The sequence below is a fragment of the Macaca fascicularis genome, chromosome 19, assembly GCF_037993035.2.
Source record: "Macaca fascicularis isolate 582-1 chromosome 19, T2T-MFA8v1.1".
In the NCBI taxonomy this organism is placed as follows: domain Eukaryota; kingdom Metazoa; phylum Chordata; class Mammalia; order Primates; family Cercopithecidae; genus Macaca; species Macaca fascicularis.
Genome location: NC_088393.1, coordinates 15,253,508 through 15,267,222, shown reverse-complemented (window position 1 = coordinate 15,267,222; position 13,715 = coordinate 15,253,508). Strand labels below are relative to the sequence as shown.

The 13,715-nt window shown below is 41.7% G+C and overlaps 1 protein-coding gene across 1 annotated transcript; it reads left to right on the top strand.

The window, feature by feature from the left end:
• The first annotated feature begins 497 nt into the window (after positions 1-497).
• On the top strand, positions 498-9,541 carry LOC102129596 (olfactory receptor 7A10). Its single transcript, XM_045380298.2, has 2 exons — positions 498-920; positions 8,116-9,541. Exon 2 carries the CDS (start codon positions 8,129-8,131, stop codon positions 9,056-9,058), a length of 930 nt encoding a protein of 309 aa, XP_045236233.2. The 5' UTR covers positions 498-920; positions 8,116-8,128; the 3' UTR covers positions 9,059-9,541.
• The last annotated feature ends 4,174 nt before the right edge of the window (positions 9,542-13,715 follow it).

The following is a 13,715-nucleotide window of genomic DNA, read 5'->3' as shown; positions in this document are numbered from 1 at the left end:
CACTTGGACACAGGAAGGGGAACATCACACACCGGGGCCTGTTGGGGGGTGGGGGGAGGGGGGAGGGATAGCATTAGGAGATATACCTAATGTAAATGACGAGTTAATGGACGCAGCACACCAGCATGACACATGTATACATATGTAACAAACCTGCACGTTGTGCACATGTGTCCTAGAACTTAAAGTATAATAAAAAAAAATTAAAAACAAAAAAAAATTCGCAATAGCAAAGACTTGAAATAAATACTTTTTTAAAAAATTAATGAGATCACCCTTATAAGGTGATAATCTAAGTGTAACTTGCATGAAAAGATGTAAATATATCTCTGACAATTATCAAATGTTTTATAAATGAAGGATTAAGTGACAGCTCTTAACCTGTGTTCCTATCACAAGTCAATGCTTTGGAGACTCAAGGGGCTTAGTCAAGAAACATTCCTCAGTTTAAACTTCGGAGGAAACTTTCCATCAGGGTTGGAATGAAGGGAGAGGAGGTTAGACCTTTGGAAGGCAGACAAATCCATGGAGAAGGAATAATAAAGACTCGATTCACCTGATGTTTAATCTGGTGTCTTGGGAACTGAGTATGCAAGAAAAAAAATTCATTCCATGAAGAGCAATGTCCCACAGGGACTTGATGTGATCAGGGGTTGAATAACAAGAAGAAATGTCTCCAATGAGCAGGCATACGAAGCTGTAAATTTCTCCTCCGCAGGTGTCCCTCAGCATATGCGACCTTGGGCTGGATAGGACATCCTTGTTTCTTTCAGAGTCTACATCTGCTGGCTCAGGGGTACTGATTCTTTCCTTTCTCCTACTGTCTTGTCTTGGGACATAGCCTCAGTCTCCACCATCAACCATCCAGGGAGGAATTTGCACTTCTAGATTGAGACCTTCATTTCAGAAAACCCAACAAGGTGAGTCCAACAGGCACTGTAGGAAAGGATCAGGGAGATTGCAAGCTGTGAGCATAGACCCGAGATCTTGAAAGAGCCATTCCTGGCGACACCAGAGTAAAGAGGCTGCTGTGGGTATTTGCTTGGTGAACGAATTGATTTGTATCTTTATTTACGATGCTAAGAAGGGAAGTGCATGTTGAACTCAGCAATGGAGAGTGATAGATGACAATCAAGTAAGGATAATAAAAGCCCAATTAGAAGAGAAAATGTGGGGTCTAAAGTAGTTCCAGTGAAAGCAGAACATCTGCCCAAGAATCACTGCAATTAAGTGGGAAAGAGAAGTAGGGTATTAGCTATGGGGGATATGAATGGAAGTGAGGGCATTTTTTCTTTTTTCTTTTTTTAACACAGAGTCTCGCTCTGTCGCCCAGGCTGGAGTGCAGTGGCGAAATCTCGGCTCACTGCAACCTCTGTCTCCCAGATTCAAGCAATTCTCCTGCCTCAACCTTCCAAGTAGCTGGGATTACAGGTGCATGCCACCACGCCCAGCTAAATTTTGTATTTTTAGTAGAGACAGGGTTTCGCCATGTTGGCCAGGCAGGTCTCAATCTCTTGACCTCGTGATCCACTCACCTCGGCCTCCCAAAGTGCTGGGATTACAGGCATGAGCCACCTGGCCCCGCCAATTTTTCATTTTTAAGAAGGATATATTTAAGTTTGTTTCCATATTGATGAGAAAGATCCAGACCAATAAATATTTTCCAACTACTACCTGGCAACAGCAGTTTATGAAACATACAGTTTTCAGCCTCTTTTCTTATGCTAGGTATTCAAATGAATTAAAAATTTATTTAATAGTTGAAAGCTGGTATATTAATGGCCTTTACTTTGCAATTTTTCCTTACTAGTAAGACTGACTATATCTGTGTTTGTTAGACATTTATCACTCTATTGGAAATTGTCTATGGAAATTCTTGGCTTTTGTATGATGCATTCAAAGTGATTTCATTCATGTTTTTTACTGCTTTCTTTAACATATAAGCATTGGAGTTTTTGCCAATTTTGGCATTTGTCATTTAGTTCTTTTACGTGAGTTATTACATAAAGAATGTTCTTATATGTACTTTTTTAGCTCTTTTATGTTCTTTTATATAAGTTTCAATGTACTTGAGAGGACTGGGTGCAAGTTTAAAAAGCTTATATACCCAAATCCATCCATTGGTCACATTGCATCCCCCTAACTGCCTTATAAATGTAGAAAGTTCTTCTGCATCTTTTGGCTAAATAAATCACCTCTTATACATAAATTCCCAACTTATTTTCACATCTCTGTCATTCCTTATCGTGCCTTTTGGCTTTTTGTATGCAATCTATATCTAAAAGTTGCATCACCTTTATTTCTTATAAACAGATTTGAATCCTTATATTTAAAGATCACATTTATCTGTCATAAACATGTTTGAATCCTTACATCTTTTTTTGTTTTGTTTTGTTTTGTTTTGTTTTTTTGAGATGGAGTCCTGCTCTGTCACCCAGGCTGGAGTGCAGTGGTGCAATCTCGGCTCACTGCAAGCTCCGCCTCCCGGGTTCACGCCATTCTCCTGCCTCAGCCTCCCGAGTAGCTGGGACTACAGGCACCCGCCACCACACCCAGCTAATTTTTTTGTATTTTTAGTAGAGATGGGGTTTCACCATGTTAGCCAGGATGGTCTCGATCTCCTGACCTCATGATCCACTCACCTCGGCCTCCCAAAGTGCTAAGATTACAGGTATGAGCCACCGCGCCCGGCTCCTTACATCTTTACATAAGATCAAATTATAACCTTAGATACTGCTTCCTTTTCATTTTTTTTTTCTTTTGAGATGGAGTCTCACTCTGTCACCCAGGCTGGAGTGCAGTGGCGCGATCTCAACTCACTGCAACCTTCACCTCCCGGGTTCAAGTAACTCTCCTGCCTCAGCCTCCCAAGTAGCTGGGATTACAGGTGCCAACCACCATGCCCAGATAATTTTAAAAGGCTTCCTGTCATATTCTTTAGTTTCCATGACTGGCAGTTTAATCTTACAATTTGTAACCCATTTTGGTGTTATTAAATTATTAATATTTTATATGATTATATTAAATTTTTTTCAGATTTTCATTCTATGTTGCTTTATACAGTTGTTTTGAAACCTCTGTGCTTAACCTAATTGCATGTTAACTGCCATTCCTTGTTGTATAAGTTCGTTTCCTTTAAAACTTCTCTTTCTATATTGTGCACACTTTTGTATTTATACAGCATTTATACAAATGCATAGACAGAATCCTATGCATATCACAAATATGCTATATTTTAGTGCAGTTGTTTTTAGCTTGTCTTCTCCTTTCCTTTCGTATCCTATAAATGCTATAAAAACATTTTGGAATTTTTTTTTTTTTTTTTTTTTTTTTTTTTTGAGACGGAGTCTTGCTCTTTCCCCCAGGCTGGAGTGCAGTGGCGCGATCTCGGCTCACTGCAAGCTCTGTCTCCCGGGTTCACGCCATTCTCCTGCCTCAGCGTCTGGACTAGCTGGGATTACAGGTGCCCGCCACAGCACCTGGCTAATTTTTTGTATGTTTTAGTAGAGACGGGGTTTCACCGTGGTCTCGATCTCCTGACCTTGTGATCCGCCCGCCTCGGCCTCCCAAAGTGCTGGGATTACAGGCGTGAGCCACCGCGCCCGGCGGAATTTTTTTTTTATTTAAGACGGAGTCTTGCTCTTGTCGCCCAGGCTGGAGTGCAATGGCGCAATCTCGGCTCACTGCAACCTCCGCCTCCTGGGTTCAAGTGATTCTCCTGCCTCAGCCTCCCGAAGTAGCTGGGATTACAGGCCCATGCCAGCATGCCGGGCTAATTTTGGTATTTTTAGTAGAGACGGGATTTCACCACGTTGGCCAGGTTGGTCTCAAACTCCTCCTGACATCATGATCCGCTCACCTCGGCCTCCCACATTTTGGAATTTTTATGTTAAAATTGTCATTCTTACTTGAGTGGGCAGCATGATTTTGTCCCCCTGGGGACACTGAGCAATGACATATCTGGCTTTCACCCTGTGAAAGGTCAGTAGACAACAGGGACAGACCCCACCACAATAAATAATCTGGCTGAGAATTTAAGTAGTGCTGAGATTGAGAAACCAAGTGAATGAATATCTGAGTATTTTTAGTATTTATAGCTGTATCCAGGTGTATCACTTCACATTTATGCCAGCAAAATTGGAGAGTTTCCCTTTTCTCCCTATTTATAAGTTCCAACCCTACTCAATGTGGTGGCTCCTTAAGTTTTTTCCCAGGCTGATAGGTGTGACAGAGATTTCTTATTGCCTTAAACTATTGTTTGGTTTAAGCAAAATTCATATATAATATATCATCACCATTTTCACTCTTTTTTTTTTTTTTGAAACGGAGTCTTGAGTCTTGTTCTGTTGCCCAGGCTGGAGTGCAGTGGCATGATCTTGGCTCACTGCAACCTCTGCCTCCCAGGTTCAAGCAGTTCTCCTGCCTCAGCCTCCACGTAGCTGGGATTACAGGCACATACCACTGCTCTCGGCAATTTTTTTATTTTTATTTTTAGTAGAGATGGAGTTTCACCATGTTGGCCAGGCTGGTTTTGAACTCCTGACCTCAAGTGAATCTGCCCACATCGTCCTCCCAAAGTGCTGGGATTGCAGGCGTGAGCCACCATGTCCAGCCCTCACTTGTTGATTATTATATGTCCATTTTTCTACAATTATCAGCATTTCCATTAATTTTTACAGAATATTGTTTCTCTGTTTACTTTTAGGAGAATATTTTCAACCATTAAAGGTTTTAAATCTTATCTAGATAAACATGTCTCTCTTACTTCTGTTTCCTGCCTTAGTTAAGAGGGTTTGCCCACACATGCCTTTTATGTGTAGTTTTCCATCTTTTTTTTTTTTTTGAGACAGGGTCTTGCTCTGTCACCAGGCTGGAATGAAGTGGCACGATCTCGGCTCTCTGCAACATCTGCCTCCCAGGTTCAAGCGATTCTCGTGCCTCAGCCTCCCGAGTAGCTGGGATTACAGGCACGCGCCACCATGCCCAACTAATTTTTGTGTTTTTAGTAGAGACGGGGTTTCACCATGCTGGCCAGGATGGTCTCCATCTCCTGACCTCATGATTCACCCACCTCGGCCTCCCAAAGTGCTGGGATTACAGGCGTGAGCCACCACGCCTGGCCTTATATGTAGTTTTCTAGATAGTCGCCAAAAATAGATTGTTTGCTTTTACACTGACATCTTTAAACCCTCTAATTCTTTACATGCTATGAGCGAGGAGACAAATATCATTTTCTTCCAGGTATACAGCTATTTATGCCAGGTTTTACCCAACAATCCAAACATTTTCAACCTAATTGAAATAAAACTTTGTCACGTATTCAATGTCTACATGGACTGAGATTTGTTCCCTGAAACATTTAATAAATGGAGAGGATCTACTATGCACCAGAACATTCTAGATATATTATATATTGTATAATTTTATATCTAGGTCTTTGCCAATTCAATAATTAATCTATTTTGATGTTACTAAGTAATTGATATTTTGTATCTTGTTTAAATGAATTTTTGACATTCCTTTCCATTATGTTTAGTGCAATTGTTTGAAATCACACTATACATATATGTGTATGTGTATGTGTGTGTGTGTGTATACACATAGAGAGACAGATGGAGTCTTGCTCTGTCCCCAGGCCAGAGATTTATTGCCTTAAACTGTTGCTTAGTTGAAGCAAAATTAATATGTAATATATCACCACCATTTTCACTTGGTGTTTTTTTTTTTGAAATGGAGTCTTGAGTCTTGTTCTGTTGCCCAGGCTGGAATGCAGTGGCATGATCAGTGGCGCAATTCTGGCTCACTGCAACCTCCACCTCCTGGGTTCAAGCAATTCTCCTGCCTCAGCCTCCCGAGTAGCTAGGATTACAGGTGCGTGCCACCATGCTCAGCTAAATTTTGTATTTTTAGTAGAGACAGGGTTTCACCATGTTGGTCAGGCTGGTCTCAAACTCCTGACCTCAGGTGATCTGCCTGCCTCGGCCTCCCAAAGTGCTGGGATTACAGGCTTGAGCCACAGTGCCTGGTCTCCATTCCTTTCTAATAGTGAGACTAGGGGTGAGAAGAGCATAGGAGTAACACAGCCCCAGGAGACCACGATGTGATGCACATGTGTATGCAGTGTGTGTGTGTGTGTGTGTGTCTGCACGCACCTCTAGGGTGAGAGGAATTTTCAGAAGAAAAGAACCTGGGACCAATATATTCCAAAAGGCAACTCGTAATTAAAAGACCAGAACTTGGCCAGTCAAGGTGGCTTATGCCCGTAATAACAATTACGGGCATAAGCCCATAATTAAGATGACAATTAAGGTCAATTAAGGACAATTAAGCCCATAATTAAGATGACAATTTGAGGTCATGTAGATGTTAATTAGCTAGATTTCGCCGTTCCACAATGTATTTATAGTTCAACACATCATGTTTTAAGTTCTTTGAGAAATCGCCAAACGGGTTTCCACAGGGGTTGAACTAATCACATTCCCACCTTTTCTCCACAACGTCAGCAGTGTGTGTTATTTTTTTGACTTTTCAATTACAGCCATTCTGACTGGTGTAAGATGGTATCTCACTGTGGTTTTAATTCGCATTTCTATCATGATTAGGGATGTTGAGCATTTTTTAATATGCTTCTTGGCCGCATGTATGTGTTTTCCTGAAGTGTCTGCTCGTGTCCTTTGCCCACTTTTTAATGGGGTTGTTTGTTTTCTGCTTGTTAATCGTTTAAGTTCGTTATAGATTCTGATATGAGACTCTTGGCAATTTCTCAAAGAACTTAAAACACAACAACCATTTGACCTACCAATCCCATTACTGGGTATATACCCAAAGAAATATAAATTATTCTGCCATAAAGACACACCCACACTTACATTCATCACAGCACTGTTCACAATTACAGAGACATAGAATCAACCCAGATGCCCATCAACAGTAGACTGGAGGCCGGGCTCAGTGGCTCAAGCCTGTAATCCCAGCACTTTGGGAGGCCAAGGTGGGTGGATCACGAGGTCAGGAGATCAAGACCATCCTGGCTAACATGGTGAAACCCTGTCTCTACTAAAAAAAATACAAAAAATTAGCCAGGCCTGGTGGCGGGCGCCTGTAGTCCCAGCTACTTGGGAGGCTGAGGCAGGAGAATAGCATAAACCCGGGAGGCGGAGCTTGCAGTGAGCTGAGATCTGGACACTGCGCTCCAGCCTGGGCGACAGAGTGAGACTCCATCTCAAAAAAAAAAACAAAAAAAAAAAAACAGTAGACTGGATAAAGAAAATATGGTACATATATACCATGGAATACTATGAAGCCATAATAAAGAACAAGATAATGTCCTTTGTAGCAACATGGATGCAGCTAAAAGCCATTATTCTAAGCAAACTAAAGCAGGAACAAGAAATCATATTTCTCACTTCTAAATGAGAGTTAAACATTGAGTACACAGGAACACAAAGAAGAGAATAGGCCAGGCGCAATGGCTCGCGCCTGTAATCCTAGCACTTTGGGAGGCTGAGGCGGGCAGATCACTTGAGGTCAGGAGTTCAAGACCAGCCTGGCCAACATGGCAAAACCCCGTCTCTACTAAAAATGCAAAAATTAGATTGGCGTGGTGGTACCCACCTGTAATCCCAGTTACTCAGGAGGCTGAGGCACAAGAATCGCTTGAACCAGGAGGCAGAGATTGCAGTGAGCCAAGATCACACCACTGCACTCCAGCTTGGGTAACAGCACAAGACTGCATCTCAAAGAAAAAAAGAGACAATAGATACTGGAACCTACTTGAGGGTGGAAGATGGGAGGAGAGCAAGGATCAAAAATCTATCAAGTACTATGCTTATTACTAGGTATTGAAATAACCTGTACACTAAATCCCCATGACACGCAATTTACCTGTGTAACAAACCTGCACATGTAATCCTGAAACGAAATAAAATTTTTAAAAACACATCATGTTATATGTGATAAATACATATAATTTTATCTGCTAACTTAAAAATAATTTTTTAATAAAAAGATATTAACTTCTTGACTGTGGAATATAAATGATAACATTTCTGATAGTTTTGGAATGCATGTCTGTTTCATGTTCTCTCTCTCTCTCTCTCTTTCTCTCTCTGGTAGTCACATCAACAAAATGAAATTGTGGAATAATACAATAATTTTAGAATTTCTTCTCCTGGGAATTTCAGAGGAACCAGAATTGCAGCCCTTCCTCTCTGGGCTGTTCCTCTCCATGTACCTGGTCACCATCCTCGGGAACCTGCTCATCATCCTGGCCACAATCTCAGACTCCCACCTCCACACCCCCATGTACTTCTTCCTCTCCAACCTGTCCTTAGTAGACATGTGTTTTGTCTCTACCACTGTCCCGAAGATGCTGGTGAACATCCAGACACACAGCAAAGTCATCACCTATGCAGGCTGCATCATCCAGATGTACTTTTTCTTACTCTTTGTAGGGCTGGATAACTTCCTCCTGACTGTGATGGCCTATGACCGGTATGTGGCCATCTGTCACCCTCTGCACTACATGGTCATCATGAACCCAAGGCTCTGTGGACTACTGGTTCTGGCGTCCTGGATCATGGGTGTCCTTAATTCCCTGTTACAAAGCTTAATGGTGTTGTCACTGCCCTTTTGTACACACATGGAAATCCCCCATTTTTTCTGTGAAATTAATCAGGTCATCCACCTTGCCTGTTCTGACACCTTTGTTAATGACATGGTGATGTATTTTGCAGTAGCACTGCTGGGCGGTGGTCCCCTCACTGGGATCCTTTACTCTTACTCTAAGATCGTTTCCTCCATATGTGCAATCTCATCAGCTCGGGGGAAATACAAGGCATTTTCCACCTGTGCATCTCACCTCTCAGTTGTCTCCTTATTTTATGGTACATGCTTAGGGGTGTACCTTAGTTCTGCTGCAGCCCACAACTCACACACAAGTGCAACAGCCTCAGTGATGTACACTGTGATCACCCCCATGCTGAACCCCTTTATCTACAGTCTGAAGAATAAAGACATAAAGGGGGCTATGAAAAGATTCTTCAGAGGGAAGCAATAGAAAGGTTATTTTTCAAGAAGGGCCTGTGACTTCAGAGCTCTAAGCCCCAGAGCCAGAAATGGTGATTTGTTAATAAGATTGTGGAAGGAGGACTTGCCTCTTCCATTTATTTCCTGGAGTTTAAACTTCATTCCTCAACTACTTTATAGAATTTACACTATTCTTCTTAGAGTCAGAGATGATCTTAAATATGATGGAATACAATTTTCAATCATACATTAAATAACTATTGAATATTTGGTTTTGATGATGCACATCTAATCATTGAAGTAGAGGAGCCTGGTGTCCACATGTCACTAGATTTGTTCATCTCAGTGAAGGATTGAGTGCCATGTTCTGTACAATGTCCTTGCATCACTCTGCTACTTCTGCCTAATGGTTTCCAGTGCTACCTACAAATATGACTCCTTCCATTGTCCTAACTAACATCTCTTCCTTAAAAATGTCATAAGCATCAAAGTGTTGATAAGTGAACAATACATGTATTTACTTTATCTTTGGTTGTTTTCTCTCTTTTATACTCTAAACACTCTTCAACTCTCATGATCAAAGGATGACTCACACAAGAGCTCGAACTTCTACCCAGTGTTGCCTCTGGGAATAGACACTTGTGATTGAAGGTCATAGTTCTTTCCTTCAAAGACATATGTGTTGTTCCATGAAAGGACTATATATTCAAAGCAGTTCCCAAGTGCAGAAGGATCTGAGAGGCCAAAGGACAACACAGACAAGCCAGTTTGTTGGTTAGGGTAATTTCCCAGGGAAACTTACAGACAGAAGCATGGTCTTAGGTGGCCGCAGGACAAGTGGATCTCCACACCTCCACCACCCAGACCCAGGGCTTGTATCTTGGAGGAAACATTATATGTGCTGTGGAAGGAATGTGTAAGCAGCTACAAGCATCATAGACTATGATGTATGGAAGAACACCAAGGGTTGTTTTGGAGGAAAGGCAAAAATTACTGTGGACACATTTCTATAAAAAGAGTAATCCATCAACTAGACATTTTTGGAGGCTTTTCTGGACTCAGGGTTACTCAAAAGTAACCTGGTGGATTAGCATGTGAAAAAAAGTCAGTGTTTTCCGAACATATTTACTTTCAACCTCTCCTAGCTACCTGAAGACAATCTAATAGGCAGTCTCATTTTAATACAGTTATCTGAAATAAATATGAATAACCAGGTAATCATGAACGTTTCCTTCAAATAACAGAACAAAGGTCCAGAACCAAGAAACAGCAGATTATTCTGAATCTCTTTAGTTCCATTTACATTGATTATTGTATCAGTAAGCTACTGCTGCATAACAAGTCATCCTAATAGTAAATGGTTTAATGTCATGCTTTTTGTTAATCACATAGGAGGCCTGTGGAGAAGTCTTAACTTTGGGAATTTGGGATATATGAATTTTGGAAGGGACAAAAATATTCAGTCCATAGGGCTACCCAAATCAAGTTCTTGAACTTTGGACAGCAAGGACAATTTGAGAGAGGAAGCTCAAGAAAAGTGATGGAATCTCAATTTTTTTTTTTTTTTTTTTTTTTTTTTGAGACAGAGTCTTGCTGTGTCGCCCTGGCTGGAGTGCAGTGGCGCAATCTTGGCTCACTGCAAGCTCCACCTCCCGAGTTCATGCCATTCTCCTGCCTCAGCCTCCCAAGTAGCTGGGACTACAGGCGCCTGGCACCATGCCCAGCTAATTTTTTTGTATTTTTAGTGTATGAAACAAACACTCATGCAACATACAACCCATGCCCACTTTGGAGTGGAGACTTTAACATTGAAATGTATTACAAGTAGACCCTATCCCTCAAAAGGTCTTTCCAGAACAGAAAGGCATGCAAGTGAGCAGCCTGTATAAACCAGCCAGAGCCAGTCCATAGTCAATGATACTGTTATCAGGAGACAGTTGCCCAAATCAGTCACTTGTCCAATCAAAGCTGTAGTTATGGCTGCTGGGGGTCAGTTAGCATTCCAAAAAATGTTTGCCCAGACCAATGTCATGCAGTCTTTCCACTATGTTTTCATCTAGTAGTGTTACAGTTTCGGGTCTTATATTTAAGTCTTTAATCCATTTTGAGTGAATTTTGTATACGGTGTGAAATAGATCCAATTTCATTCTTAGACATGCAGATATCAAATTTTCCCAATGGCATTTATTAAAGAGACTGACCTAACATAAATCCTGTTGGTCGTGGACATAAATCCTGTTGGTCGTGGTGTACAATATGGTTTGACTCTGTGTCCCTACCCAAATCTCATCTCCAATTGTAATCCCCGTGTGTCAAGGAAGGGACCTGGTGGGAGGTGATTGTATCACGGGGGCCGATTTCCCTGCTGTTCTTGCCATAGTGAGTGAGTTCTCGCGAGATCTGGCTGTTTGATGTGTCTAGCATGCCCCCCCTTCTCTCTCTCTCTCTCTCTCTTGCTCTCGCTCGCTATCTCTCTTTCTTTCCTGCTGCCTTGTGAAAATGTGCCTTGCTTCCCCTTTAGGCCTCTGCAGTCATGAGGACCTGTGAGGCAATTAAACCCTTTTTGTTTATAAATTACCCAGTATCAGGTAGAGTCTTTATAGCAGTATGAAAATGGACTAATACAGTGTATAATTATTTTTGTACATTGTGGATTGAATTTGTTAATTTTGTTGAGAATTTCTGCATCTGTGTTCATGGGGGATATTGGTTTGCAGATTTCCTTTCTTATAAATGTTTTCTGGTTTGGACACTAGGATAGCTTTTTCTTTTCTTTTCTTTTTTTTTTTTTTTTTTTTTTTTTTTTGATGGAGTCTTGCTCTGTCACCCAAGCTGGAGTACTGGAGTGCAGTGGTGCAACCTTGGTTCACTGCAGCCTCCACCTCCCAGGTTTAAGCGATTCTCCCGCTTCAGCCTTCCAAGTAGCTAGGACTACAGGCATGCACCACTATGTCCGGCTAATTTTTTGTATTTTCAGTAGAAACGGGGTTTCACCATGTTGGCAAGACTGGTCTTGAACTCCTGACCTCAAGTGATCCACCTGTCTCGGCCTCAGGTAGAAAGAAATTATTTAGGCAGATAGTGAGGGCAAGAGTCCTCAGAAGAGCTTCCATTTTAACAAAAAGCAACCCAAGAAATTATTTTTTTTCTAACAAAGAGCAGCCTGAAAAGTCAAGCTGCAAACATAGGTAAGCAAGCTGGAAGTTTGCACGGGGGGATGCCGGCAGCTGCGCCAATATAAAAGGGTTACCTTGGGGCCAGTCATATCCAACATGGAAGCTCTGTCTACTCTTTTCTTTTTTTACCACATGTACAGTAAAGAAACAGGCAACATGGCACAGCTCAGGCAGAGACCTGCTTGCATAATAAAAGATTAGAGTATGGTAGATAGTCTGACAGTCCTTTTAATCGGTGAATTACAGTAACAGAAATGAAGCCTTATTTACCTTTTCTTTAAATTTTAGTGTCCTCTGTGATTATCAGCTCCCTATGTCTGAATCTACCCTCTAAGTTGGGGGTCAGCAAACTACTGCCCACAGGCCAAATCCTACCCACAGCCTGCTTTTGTAAAAAGGCTTTATTGGAGCACAGTAAGTTTGGTGAGTTGAATGTTGGCCCTGCTAAAGGATCAGCTCACATCCTCACCCCCAGTACCAATGAATGTAACCTTTTTTGGACAAAGGGTCTTTACAGATGCAATTAGGTATGTTGAGGTGAGATCATCCCGGATTATCCAGGTGGACCTTAAATTCAGTGACAAGTGTCTTTATAAGCGACATGCACAGCAGAAAACACACACAGGTGCAGAGGAAAACAAATGACACAGAGAGAGAGAGAGAGATTGGAACGATGCAGCTGCAAGGTCGGGAACACCTGGAACCACTAGAACATGGAAATGTTGAGGAACAGAATCACCCTTAGAGACTCTGGAGGAAGCCTGGCACTTCTTGCACCTTGATTTTGGACTTCTGGACTCCAGAACTATAAGAGAATAAAAATTCCTATTGTTTTCAGCTACCCAGTTTGTGGTTATATGTGGCAGCAGCCACAGGAGGCTAATACACACCACCATGCCCATTTGTGTCAGTATTGCATACACCTGCGTTCACAGCACTGGCAGAGTTAAGTATTGTGACAGAGAACATAGGACCCAAAAAGCCTGACATATGTACCATTGAGCCCTTTACAAAAATGTTTGCCAGTGCATGCTCTTAGTCACTGTCAGGTACAGATTATTTTTTATCCAAATTCCTTCCCATTGGAAAGAAATGCTCCGAATAACATACATAGGAATATAGCCCAAAAAAGTAGATCATGTGGATTAAAAGATATGAACGTGTTTAGCCCAGGTGAAGAAACTGAAAAACTGAACTTGGAGAACTTGAGACAAGAAAACTCTAACTCTGGAGCCAAAATTAGCCTTTTTTACTCTCTACCAAGGGAAATGGTCCATTAATTTTTCTCCAGAATCTGTCTCCAGCATCCAAAACAGAAGCCAGGATAAAGCCGCATTTAAGAGCTCATTTCGGGCCAGGTGCGGTGGCTCAAGCCTGTAATCCCAGCACTTTGGGAGGCCGAGGTGGGAGGATCATGAGGTCAGGAGATCAAGACCATCCTGGCTAACACGATGAAACTCCGTCTCTACTTAAAAAACAAACAAAAAAAAAAAAACAAAAAAAATAGCCAGG